The 12,884-nt window shown below is 45.8% G+C and overlaps 1 protein-coding gene across 4 annotated transcripts in view; it reads right to left on the bottom strand.

The window, feature by feature from the left end:
- The window catches only part of LOC130293838 (izumo sperm-egg fusion protein 2-like), a 127,358-nt gene that overhangs the window by 34,577 nt on the left and 79,897 nt on the right, over positions 1-12,884 (bottom strand). For all 4 annotated transcript variants that reach the window (XM_056542998.1, XM_056542996.1, XM_056542997.1 and 1 more), the window contains one exon: positions 1,815-1,895. In XM_056542998.1, coding sequence (XP_056398973.1) covers positions 1,815-1,895 — 81 coding nt within the window. The remainder of the gene's footprint in view (positions 1-1,814; positions 1,896-12,884) is intronic.

Consider the following 12,884-nt stretch of genomic DNA (forward strand, 5'->3'; position numbering starts at 1 on the left):
ACTTTGATGTTTTTACAGTGTTTTGAGTCCTTAAAAAAATTTAAAACCTGGATAACATCTGTGGTCAAATCTTAAACTCCGGTGAAAAACTTTTTTTTTTTTTTTTAATCTACTGGTGACAGCAAGTTAAACAGATTTGTAAATTACTTCTATTCAAAAATCTTAATCCTTCCTGTACTTATTAGCTGCTGAATACTACAGAGGAATTTATTTTCTTTTTGAAACACAGAACTGTCTGCTGACATCACGAGCACAGTGCTCTCTACTGACATCTCTGTCCATTTTATGAACTGTCCAGAACAGCATTTGTTTGCTATGGGGATTTCATTTTACCCTGGACAGTTCCTAAAAATGGACAGAGATGTCAGCAGAGAGCACTGTGCTCGTGATTCAGCAGGCAGCTCTGTGTTTCAAACGGAAAAGAATTTCCACTGTAGTATTCAGCAGCTAATAAGTGCAGGAAGGATTAAGATGTTTTAATAGAAGTAATTTACAAATCTGTTTAACTTTCTGGCATCAGTGGATTTAAAAAAAAAAAAAAGGTTTTCACCAGAGTACCCCTTTAATCCTTCCAGTACTTATCAGCTGCTGTATGCTCCACAGGAAGTTATTATATTTTTGAATTTCTTTTCTATCTGACCACAGTGCTCTCTGCTGACACCTCTGTCCATTTTATGAACTGTCCAGAGTAGGAGAAAATCCCCATAGCAAACCTCTCCTGCTCTGGACAGTTCCTGACATAGACAGAAGTGTCAGCAGAGACCACTATGGTCAGACAGAAAAGAAATTCAAAAAGAAAAAAAAAATTCCTGTGGAGCATACAGCAGCTTATAAGTACTGGAATTATTATTATTTTTAAATAGAAGTAATTTACAAATCTGTTTAACTTTCTGGCACCAGTTAAGTAAAAAAATATTTTTTTTTCCACTGAAGTACCCCTTTAATAATTGATGGCCTATCCTCATAATGGATGAATGGTCTATAATCAGCTGAGGTCCGATTCACTGTAGCCCCCCCCCCCCCACAATAGGCTGTTTAAAGGGACTGCAGTGAGTGTGTGCAGCTTCTTTAAAGTTTTTTTTTATAAGCTGCATGTGTTTTAGTACTTACTAATGTTGCACTTTTGCAGCTGCGGTCGCTCCCGCTGACTTTCTCAAGCGAATGAGGCTAATGGCCATTAGCCTCACTCCCTTGAGAAAGTCCGCGGGAGCTGACGAAATGTTGGGATGCGAGTGGCTAATAGAGATATGTTTTAATCAGCAGCCTTCACTGTCAGTATTGTAAAGTACACAATAAATCCCCTGTAGCTATAGAGTACAGTGTATCCAGTAGGGATCCAGCTACATACAGTAGAGGGATGGTTTGAATACATAAGAATCTTTTGCTTTTAAGTGATCACAATAAAGTATACGTTTTAATGGGGGATTTCTAGTTTAGGGCTAACCCCTTTGGGGGGGGGGGGGGGGGGGGTGTCACAGAAAAACTTTTGCTTTTAAGTGATCACAATAAACTATAACTAGTATTTTAGATGTACACTTTTTTTTTTACCCAATAACACATGGTATATTGATCTTTGAAAATGCTGGGAGATGCTGTGTATGTGAAAATATTCCCAAATTAATTGTTAGACTTTCTTTATGTAATTAACATAATTTTACCTTTTAATTTTACCCATTTTGTGGTCATACTACATTTATCATAGGTCCAATCTATATATTAAAAAACACTTGATGTGTGCAAAATAAAAACAAAGAAAAAAATATATATATACAAAGAAAAAAATGTGAAGCAGAAAATTAAGCTAAAATATATACCCATGCAAACTTGGCGACTCAGGCAGAATGGTTTTACTGTTTTACATGTGATGCAGCTGAACACATCCAACTTTAGCCAACCTGGGGATATGCAAACATAAACATTATAAGGTTCATTTTTTACATGTACATCTTAAAGCATTACTGTCATACTGTAGAAAAAAAAAAATGTTTTCCTTGACACACATGTTACATACTGCGCTCCGGCCACAGACACCGTCTGTGAGCGCAGCGTCCCCGGGTCCCGACTGCCGGCGGGGCCGGGATTTGCATCGAGGGACGCGCCCTCATGTGAATCCCGGCATGTCTCTTATTTCACTCCACTCCTGCAGCTGCTTCCTCTCAGCCCCGGCGTGCGCACCCCCGTCCCTTAGGGCGCACGTGCTGGAGCTTTGAAATTTAAAGGGCCAGTGTGCCCATAATTAGTGAATTCACCTGTCACCATGTTATAAGTTATTTGCATCTCCCACACCCCTCTGCCGAATCTTCAGTGCTCATTGCCAAAGATAAAGCGTTCCCATTGCCTGTTTTGCCTACCCATGTTTCCTGACCTTGTTTTTTTACTCCGAACCTTTGCTGCCTGTCTAGACCTTCTGCTATGTTGACTACGCCTCTGCCTCATCCTCCAGTACCCCGCCTTTTCCAGTTACCTGTGTGGTCGAGCCGTGTCAGGGGTGGCAACCTGGGTGACGCCTGCCGCAGCAAATCCATCCTTCTTTGCGGCGGACTCTGGTGAAGACCAGCGATACGGTCCGAGTCATCAGCCACACAGGTAGAGGACAACACACACACCTCAAAAGTTTACCCCTAGGTAATCAGATCCACCCACCTGCTGCTATAACAATCGCCTCCTCATAAACAATCATCGAAGACTGCTTATCACTACAGAGGGCTGAATTTATATATTCAAGAGGAGATTCTATTACAGCAGCAGGCAGGTAAAGTAACAACCCAATGCACTGAACATCCTAATTAGCATATTAATAAAAATTATTTCTTCACAGAAACAATGCTGCAGAGAGGGAAAATAAAGTAATGTTGTTATTCGGTATCCCCTGCCCTATTAGCCCATATCAGCAAGTTAGATTATTGCTGCCAGTTTCCCTTCAAGCAGGTTGTGTTTACCCAATCCAACTGAGAAAAATAAAAATTCACAGCAAACAAACTGCAAGTGAGATGTATAATCCTGATTTATCCTGGTATATATATATATATATATATATACACCAATAAACAAGTAGTCATTGCCACCCTGCCTTTATTTCCCCAATTTCCTTAAAGCAGGTGCTATCACAGACATACACAGACTCTAAACCAAAGGCACCAGGGTACCAAGCGTAGTGGATTACAATACACTTGGCAACGTGTTTCAGCTCTGTGCACCAGAGTCTTCATTAGCAACGCATTTCAACTCTGTGCACCAGAGTATTCATCTTCTGTACAGAGGTAAAACAAGCTGCCAATGAATAAAGTGTTTTGTAATTCATTACTTTGGTCCCTAGATGTATTGATTGCGGCTTGCTTCTTTGTCTGGTCCTGACTTCCTTGGACTGACAGGCCTTTTATTGCACATAAACATTATGCTACTGGCATTAGTCCTCACAGTTCTCACTAGGGTTCTTTAGTCCACCAAAGGAAATGACTGTGAGGACTCACTCTCCATCTATAAAGAACATGTAATTTATCCATTCTTAACTTCTTTGTAATCTTTATTGTTATTTACACAGGAGATATGATTTAGAAGATTAAATCCAACTCTGAGTTCTCATAAATTTCTACCACTTATGTGACCTGTAGAGATCAGCGAGCTGAGCCTGCTAACCTGGTCTCGCTCAGAAGTTTGGTAGAAAAACTTAGCATGAGCTTAGGATGAGAATGGGATATAAGCCTAGTTTCTTAATGATGATGCTTTTGTGAAAGGATGGAATGAGAAGTTAATGATCTGTTCAAAATTTTTTATGATGTTGGTGGAGAAAAGACAATCACTGTGTAAAGATAGGGAAACGTATAGGATTCAAAATTAGTGAGGAGGAAGTGTATAGAATTTTCAAGTCTGAAAAACTATTCTGTATATAAAAAAAAACTCAATAAGATAACATGGAATTTTGTAGGTATTTTTAGGATTGAAAGTATTAAGGTTCCATTAGAAATCAAAAACTATGCTACCAATTGTGATGATAATATAATAGGAATCATTAGATATCCTTCTAAAAAAGGAATATAGTCACAATAGAGGACCAAATAAATTAATACATTGTAACATTAAATTTTATGGCAAGACAAGACGCTTCTTATTATGCTATTTAACTTCTTTACTGAAACTCAGCAGCCATTAAGTAATGTAAGTATTAACAGAAAAAAACTTTTTTTAAATAACAATAAAGAGTATATGAACATGCAACCTAGGGTGCAACCTAGTATGGAGTCCCGTGATATTAGCCAATCAGAGTGCAACACAGATGATAAAGGTGACCAACACCCAGTAATCTCCCTTCTTCTTTGCTGCTCAGCAGAGTGATTAGATAAGTACAATATTTTCTCTCTCACACATATAGTTTTATCATTTATTCTATTGTCTAATTGATTAATTAGTTTATTAATTGTCATTTTTTCTTTCTCTTCACCTATTATTAAATTCTCCCTGTATATTCTCTCTCATTCCGTTTCTCCTACATAATTTTCTCTGTATAGAAATTTTACTTTATTCTACATTCAGATTCCTTATCTTTTCTTGCGCATATTCTGCCCGGTTTCCCCGTTTCCCCCGGTCGTTCCGGTCATTGTATTTCGCTCCAAAAACCTATTCCTTTAGTTAACCTTGCTATCTCGCTCTCCTCTGCGCCACAAGCGCTTCTAACGGAGCGCAAGCGCTTCCTGTCACTCTCCGGCGCTCGCGCAAGTCTCGCGTGACATGCTGACAGAGAGGTCATCCTCTGTCCAACACCTTCGGGATCTCGTCATTCTCCTCAGAGTGACAGATCCTGGAGGACGCGTATTTTCTCCTCACAACTACTGTTACTGTATACTATAAGTAAAAGTTCCCTTTCCCCTCTTATTTTACCTCAAATTTTCATTCATACCATTGCCTTAGTGTATACTGCCACCCAGTGACTGTTTTCTATATATTTTTTTTCCCCCATTTTTCTCCTCATAGAAAATTCATTACTGTATATCCAATAGTATTTAATTATTACTATATTTATTCTATTATTTGGTTGTCAAGTACAGTATATTCCTTAACTATATATTTACAGATACCCTAACTGTATTCCCTACATTCACTCTTAAAGATGTCTGAGGAAAATAAAACCATATCTACAGAAAATGTAGATACAAGCTTACAAGCTCTGGTGGACGCTTCTATCTCAAAGTCTATTAATTAGTGTTGAGCGGCATTCGCATATTCGTAATATTCTCGTTTTATTTTCACATATGCGAATATTTGCGTGTGCGAAAATTAACATATGCGAAAATTTGCATATAAAAAAATTAGCATACGCGAAAATTCGCACACCAGTTAATACAGCGGTTCAATCCGCAGTCTCTGCACTGCAGGGCTCAATTGATAAATCAGTGTCTCTGGCTATAGCTCGCTCTAACTCAACAAATTTGAGCTCTATACCTCCCCTAACTCCTTCGGACCAATTCTGGTCCCCTGAAGAGTCGGTGTCCCAATTAGCTAAGGGACTTAAGGGGCCATGTAAAGCTAAGGCCAAAAGACGCCATTCTACAGACGGCCCATACTCCTTAAAACATGGTAAAAATACCTCAGGAGTACGCCAAGATATTTTACAATCTCAAACTACTGAATTTATTCAAACCTCTAACACTAGTGGTTCACATAAGCCACAAGATCTACCCTCAACCCATGAGGAGGCTCACTCCAGCAAGGGTAAAAAATCTAGCTTAAGAGCTAAACCAAACTCCTTCAACATCTCTTCCTCTGATGAGTTGGACGACTCTGACATTGAAGACATTGAGGAGGTATTGTATGTAGCGGAGGACAGTGATCCCAATCATGAGGACCCTGGCAGTCAGGAAGAAACTATGATAACTGAATCGGGTGACACATATTTTGACCCTGCATTAATAGGTCATCCTCGTTCTGGGGAATGGCTACCAAAGACAAAAGTAGCCGAATTTATTTCATTATGGACCAATAAGCCTCTTGACAAACCGTCAAGAAATAAATTAAAGGCTGAATGTCCTAGACCAACCTTACCAAATAATGCCTCACACACCCCAGAATTGGATCCACTCATTGCCAAGTTCCTTTTTAAGACGGGCAACAATCGCAAGAAAGGAGTGGATAGAAGCTTTAAGTCCTGTCAGGACAAATTAATGGACTTATTAGGTCCCTTGACAAAAATTTTGAATTTAGCCGAAGAGGCATCCACTTCTGATACCCCTGTGGACCCAGAAACCCTAAAAGGATGGGCCAAAAGGGCTGTATGTATTTTCGGGAATGCCAATGCTTCCCTCTCCAATGAGCGGAAACGCTCCATCCTATTAAAAATAGATCCCCAATTGACCAATCTGGCCACGGTAGAGCCCCCTAATCCTACCAAGGATATGCTCTTTGGGGATGATTTTATTAAAGAACTTAATAAATATGTCGGCCTATTTTCATCCCTAAATAAGGCCCAAGTATCATTGAAAAAAGTTTTTTCAAATAGAGTTTTTGGGAAGGCCGGAAGAGGTAGGGGCCGCTTTTTCGGCCGTTCCTCCCAAAATACATATCACAGAGGCTCCTACTCCCATACTTCACAGCACTCAGGCCCCTCCCCCACCACCCAACCCCCCTTTTTTCCATACAGGGGCAGACCATGGAGGGCCCGAGGTCACAGAGGATTCCCTCGCTCAAGACCTCCCACAGTTAAGCCTACCTCAGTCTTCTTCCCTAGATATTCCACTGGGGGGAAGACTCCTGTTACGCCGAGCGCTCCGGGTCCCCGCTCCTCCCCGGAGCGCTCGCTTCACTCTCCCCGCGGCAGCGCTCCGGTCACGTCCTCTGACCCGGGGCGCTGCGATTCCGCTGCCAGCCGGGATGCGATTCGCGATGCGGGTAGCGCCCGCTCGCGATGCGCACCCCGGCTCCCCTACCTGACTCGCTCTCCGTCTGTTCTGTCCCGGCGCGCGCGGCCCCGCTCCCTAGGGCGCGCGCGCGCCGGGTCTCTGCGATTTAAAGGGCCACTGCGCCGCTGATTGGCGCAGTGGTTCCAATTAGTGTGTTCACCTGTGCACTTCCCTATATCACATTCACTTCCCCTGCACTCCCTTGCCGGATCTTGTTGCCTTAGTGCCAGTGAAAGCGTTCCTTGTGTGTTCCTTGCCTGTGTTTCCAGACCTTCTGCCGTTGCCCCTGACTACGATCCTTGCTGCCTGCCCCGACCTTCTGCTACGTCCGACCTTGCTTCTGTCTACTCCCTTGTACCGCGCCTATCTTCAGCAGCCAGAGAGGTGAGCCGTTGCTAGTGGATACGACCTGGTCACTACCGCCGCAGCAAGACCATCCCGCTTTGCGGCGGGCTCTGGTGAAAACCAGTAGTGGCTTAGAACCGGTCCACTAGCACGGTCCACGCCAATCCCTCTCTGGCACAGAGGATCCACTACCTGCCAGTCGGCATCGTGACAGTAGATCCGGCCATGGATCCCGCTGAAGTTCCTCTGCCAGTTGTCGCTGACCTCACCACGGTGGTCGCCCAGCAGTCACAACAGATAGCGCAACAAGGCCAACAGCTGTCTCAACTGACCGTTATGCTACAACAGTTACTACCACAGCTTCAGCAGTCATCTCCTCCGCCAGCTCCTGCACCTCCTCCGCAGCGAGTGGCCGCTCCTGGGATACGCTTATCCTTGCCGGATAAATTTGATGGGGACTCTAAGTTTTGCCGTGGCTTTCTTTCCCAATGTTCCCTGCATCTGGAGATGATGTCGGACCTGTTTCCCACTGAAAGGTCTAAGGTGGCTTTCGTAGTCAGCCTTCTGTCCGGAAAAGCCCTGTCATGGGCCACACCGCTCTGGGACCGCAATGACCCCGTCACTGCCTCTGTACACTCCTTCTTCTCGGAAATCCGAAGTGTCTTTGAGGAACCTGCCCGAGCCTCTTCTGCTGAGACTGCCCTGTTGAACCTGGTCCAGGGTAATTCTTCCGTTGGCGAGTATGCCGTACAATTCCGTACTCTTGCTTCAGAATTGTCCTGGAATAATGAGGCCCTCTGCGCGACCTTCAAAAAAGGCCTATCCAGCAACATTAAAGATGTTCTGGCCGCACGAGAAATTCCTGCTAATCTACATGAACTTATTCACCTAGCCACTCGCATTGACATGCGTTTTTCCGAAAGGCGTCAGGAACTCCGCCAAGATAGGGACTCTGTTCGCACGAGGCGTTTCTTCTCCTCGGCTCCTCTCTCCTCTGGTCCCCTGCAATCTGTTCCTGTGCCTCCCGCCGTGGAGGCTATGCAGGTCGACCGGTCTCGCCTGACACCTCAAGAGAGGACACGACGCCGTATGGAGAACCTCTGCCTGTACTGTGCTAGTACCGAACACTTCCTGAGAGATTGTCCTATCCGTCCTCCCCGCCTGGAAAGACGTACGCTGACTCCGCACAAAGGTGAGACAGTCCTTGATGTCTACTCTGCTTCTCCACGTCTTACTGTGCCTGTGCGGATGTCTGCCTCTGCCTTCTCCTTCTCTACAGTGGCCTTCTTGGACTCTGGATCTGCAGGAAATTTTATTTTGGCCTCTCTCGTCAACAAGTTCAACATCCCGGTGACCAGTCTCGCCAGACCCCTCTACATCAATTGTGTAAATAATGAAAGATTGGACTGTACCATACGTTTCCGCACGGAGCCCCTTCTTATGAGCATCGGATCTCATCATGAGAGGATTAAACTTTTGGTCCTCCCCAATTGCACCTCGGAAATTCTCCTTGGACTTCCCTGGCTTCAACTTCATTCCCCTACCCTGGATTGGTCCACTGGGGAGATCAAGTGTTGGGGGTCCTCTTGTTCCAAGAACTGTCTAAAACCGGTTCCCAGTAACCCTTGCCGTAACTCTGTGGTTCCTCCAGTAACCGGTCTCCCTAAGGCCTATATGGACTTCGCGGATGTTTTCTGCAAAAAACAAGCTGAGACTCTACCTCCTCACAGGCCTTATGATTGCCCTATCGACCTCCTCCCGGGCACTACTCCACCCCGGGGCAGAATTTATCCTCTCTCTGCCCCAGAGACTCTTGCCATGTCCGAATACGTCCAGGAGAATCTAAAAAAGGGCTTTATCCGTAAATCCTCCTCTCCTGCCGGAGCCGGATTTTTCTTTGTGTCCAAAAAAGATGGCTCCCTACGTCCGTGCATTGACTACCGCGGTCTTAATAAAATCACGGTTAAGAACCGCTACCCCTTACCCCTCATCTCTGAACTCTTTGATCGCCTCCAAGGTGCCCACATCTTCACTAAATTGGACTTAAGAGGCGCCTATAACCTCATCCGCATCAGAGAGGGGGACGAGTGGAAAACGGCATTTAACACCAGAGATGGACACTTTGAGTATCTGGTCATGCCCTTTGGACTGTGCAACGCCCCTGCCGTCTTCCAAGACTTTGTCAATGAAATTTTTCGTGATTTGTTATACTCCTGTGTTGTTGTATATCTGGACGATATCCTAATTTTTTCTGCCAATCTAGAAGAACACCGCCAGCATGTCCTTATGGTTCTTCAGAGACTTCGTGACAACCAACTCTATGCCAAAATTGAGAAATGTCTGTTTGAATGCCAATCTCTTCCTTTTCTAGGATATTTGGTCTCTGGCCAGGGACTACAGATGGATCCAGACAAACTCTCTGCCGTCTTAGATTGGCCACGCCCCTCCGGACTCCGTGCTATCCAACGCTTTTTGGGGTTCGCCAATTATTACAGGCAATTTATTCCACATTTTTCTACCATTGTGGCTCCTATCGTGGCTTTAACCAAAAAAAATGCTGATCCCAAGTCCTGGCCTCCTCAAGCAGAAGACGCCTTTAAACGACTCAAGTCTGCCTTTTCTTCGGCTCCCGTCCTCTCCAGACCTGACCCTTCCAAACCCTTCCTATTGGAGGTTGATGCCTCCTCTGTGGGAGCTGGAGCTGTTCTTCTACAAAAAAATTCTTCCGGGCATGCTGTCACTTGTGGTTTTTTCTCTAGGACCTTCTCTCCAGCGGAGAGGAACTACTCCATCGGGGATCGAGAGCTTCTAGCCATTAAATTAGCACTTGAGGAATGGAGGCATCTGCTGGAGGGATCAAGTTCTCCTGTTATTATCTACACCGACCACAAGAACCTCTCCTACCTCCAGTCTGCCCAACGGCTGAATCCTCGCCAGGCCCGGTGGTCTCTGTTCTTTGCCCGATTTAATTTTGAGATTCACTTTCGTCCTGCCGATAAGAACATTAGGGCCGATGCTCTCTCTCGTTCCTCGGATGCCTCAGAAGTTGAACTCTCTCCGCAACACATCATTCCACCTGACTGCCTGATCTCCACTTCTCCTGCCTCCATCAGGCAGACTCCTCCAGGAAAGACCTTTGTTTCTCCTCGCCAACGCCTCGGAATCCTCAAATGGGGTCACTCCTCCCATCTCGCAGGTCATGCGGGTATCAAGAAATCTGTGCAACTCATCTCCCGCTTCTATTGGTGGCCGACTCTGGAGACGGATGTTGTGGACTTTGTGCGAGCCTGCACTATCTGTGCCCGGGATAAGACTCCTCGCCAGAAGCCCGCTGGTTTTCTTCATCCTCTGCCTGTCCCCGAACAGCCTTGGTCTCTGATTGGTATGGATTTTATTACTGATTTACCCCCTTCCCGTGGCAACACTGTTATTTGGGTGGTCGTTGATCGATTCTCCAAAATGGCACATTTCATCCCTCTTCCTGGTCTTCCTTCTGCGCCTCAGTTGGCTAAACAATTTTTTGTACACATTTTTCGTCTTCACGGGTTGCCTACGCAGATTGTCTCGGATAGAGGCGTCCAATTCGTGTCTAAATTCTGGAGGGCTCTCTGTAAACAACTCAAGATTAAATTAAATTTTTCTTCTGCATATCATCCCCAGTCCAATGGACAAGTAGAAAGGATTAACCAGATCTTGGGTGATTATTTGCGACATTTTGTTTCCTCCCGCCAGGATGACTGGGCAGATCTCCTCCCATGGGCCGAATTCTCGTATAACTTCAGGGTCTCTGAGTCTTCCTCCAAATCCCCATTTTTCGTGGTGTACGGCCGTCACCCTCTTCCCCCCCTCCCTACTCCCTTGCCCTCTGGTCTGCCCGCTGTGGATGAAATTTCTCGTGACCTTTCCATCATATGGAGAGAGACCCAAAAATCTCTCTTACAGGCTTCATCACGCATGAAGAAGTTCGCGGATAAGAAAAGAAGAGCTCCCCCCGTTTTTTCCCCTGGAGACAAGGTATGGCTCTCCGCTAAATATGTCCGCTTCCGTGTCCCTAGCTACAAGTTGGGACCACGCTATCTTGGTCCTTTCAAAATTTTGTGTCAAATTAATCCTGTCTCTTATAAACTTCTTCTTCCTCCCTCTCTTCGTATCCCTAATGCCTTTCACGTCTCTCTTCTCAAACCACTCATCCTCAACCGTTTTTCTCCCAAATCTGTTCCTCCCACTCCTGTTTCCGGCTCCTCGGACATCTTCTCGGTCAAAGAAATTTTAGCTGCCAAAAAGGTCAGAGGGAAAAATTTTTTTTTAGTGGACTGGGAGGGTTGTGGTCCTGAAGAGAGATCCTGGGAACCTGAGGACAACATCCTAGACAAAAGTCTGCTCCTCAGGTTCTCAGGCTCTAAGAAGAGGGGGAGACCCAAGGGGGGGGGTACTGTTACGCCGAGCGCTCCGGGTCCCCGCTCCTCCCCGGAGCGCTCGCTTCACTCTCCCCGCGGCAGCGCTCCGGTCACGTCCTCTGACCCGGGGCGCTGCGATTCCGCTGCCAGCCGGGATGCGATTCGCGATGCGGGTAGCGCCCGCTCGCGATGCGCACCCCGGCTCCCCTACCTGACTCGCTCTCCGTCTGTTCTGTCCCGGCGCGCGCGGCCCCGCTCCCTAGGGCGCGCGCGCGCCGGGTCTCTGCGATTTAAAGGGCCACTGCGCCGCTGATTGGCGCAGTGGTTCCAATTAGTGTGTTCACCTGTGCACTTCCCTATATCACCTCACTTCCCCTGCACTCCCTTGCCGGATCTTGTTGCCTTAGTGCCAGTGAAAGCGTTCCTTGTGTGTTCCTTGCCTGTGTTTCCAGACCTTCTGCCGTTGCCCCTGACTACGATCCTTGCTGCCTGCCCCGACCTTCTGCTACGTCCGACCTTGCTTCTGTCTACTCCCTTGTACCGCGCCTATCTTCAGCAGCCAGAGAGGTGAGCCGTTGCTAGTGGATACGACCTGGTCACTACCGCCGCAGCAAGACCATCCCGCTTTGCGGCGGGCTCTGGTGAAAACCAGTAGTGGCTTAGAACCGGTCCACTAGCACGGTCCACGCCAATCCCTCTCTGGCACAGAGGATCCACTACCTGCCAGCCGGCATCGTGACAACTCCTGTATTTTTTCCACAATTGGACTACGATTACGTCCGACTCTTGGATCCTAAACACGGTCCAAGGTTATCAAATAGAATTTGTCTCCCCACCCATCCGAACCCATCTACCACATCCGATTCAATTCTCCCAAGCAGAAATCAAAGACTTATTTGCCAAACAGGCAATTATTCCGATTCCATCCCAATCACCATTTTTTTATCAGCAATCTGTTTCTGGTGAAAAAGAAAGATCACAGACCTGTGATCAATTTGAAACTCTTGAACAATTTAGTGATTTATCGCCACTTCAAAATGGAGGGCATACATCTACTAAGAGACATCCTATTGCAACACGACTGGCTTGCAAAAATAGAATTAAAGGAGGCCTATCTCACTGTTCCAATTCATCCCTCTTCTCAAAAATTCCTACAATTTCTTTGGAAAAACCAAAAGTGGCAATTCACCTGCCTACCTTTCGGCCTATCATAAGCCCCTTGGTGCTTTACAAAACTACTGAAACCGGTAGT

This window comes from Hyla sarda, chromosome 10 (genome assembly GCF_029499605.1).
Source record: "Hyla sarda isolate aHylSar1 chromosome 10, aHylSar1.hap1, whole genome shotgun sequence".
NCBI lineage: Eukaryota > Metazoa > Chordata > Amphibia > Anura > Hylidae > Hyla > Hyla sarda.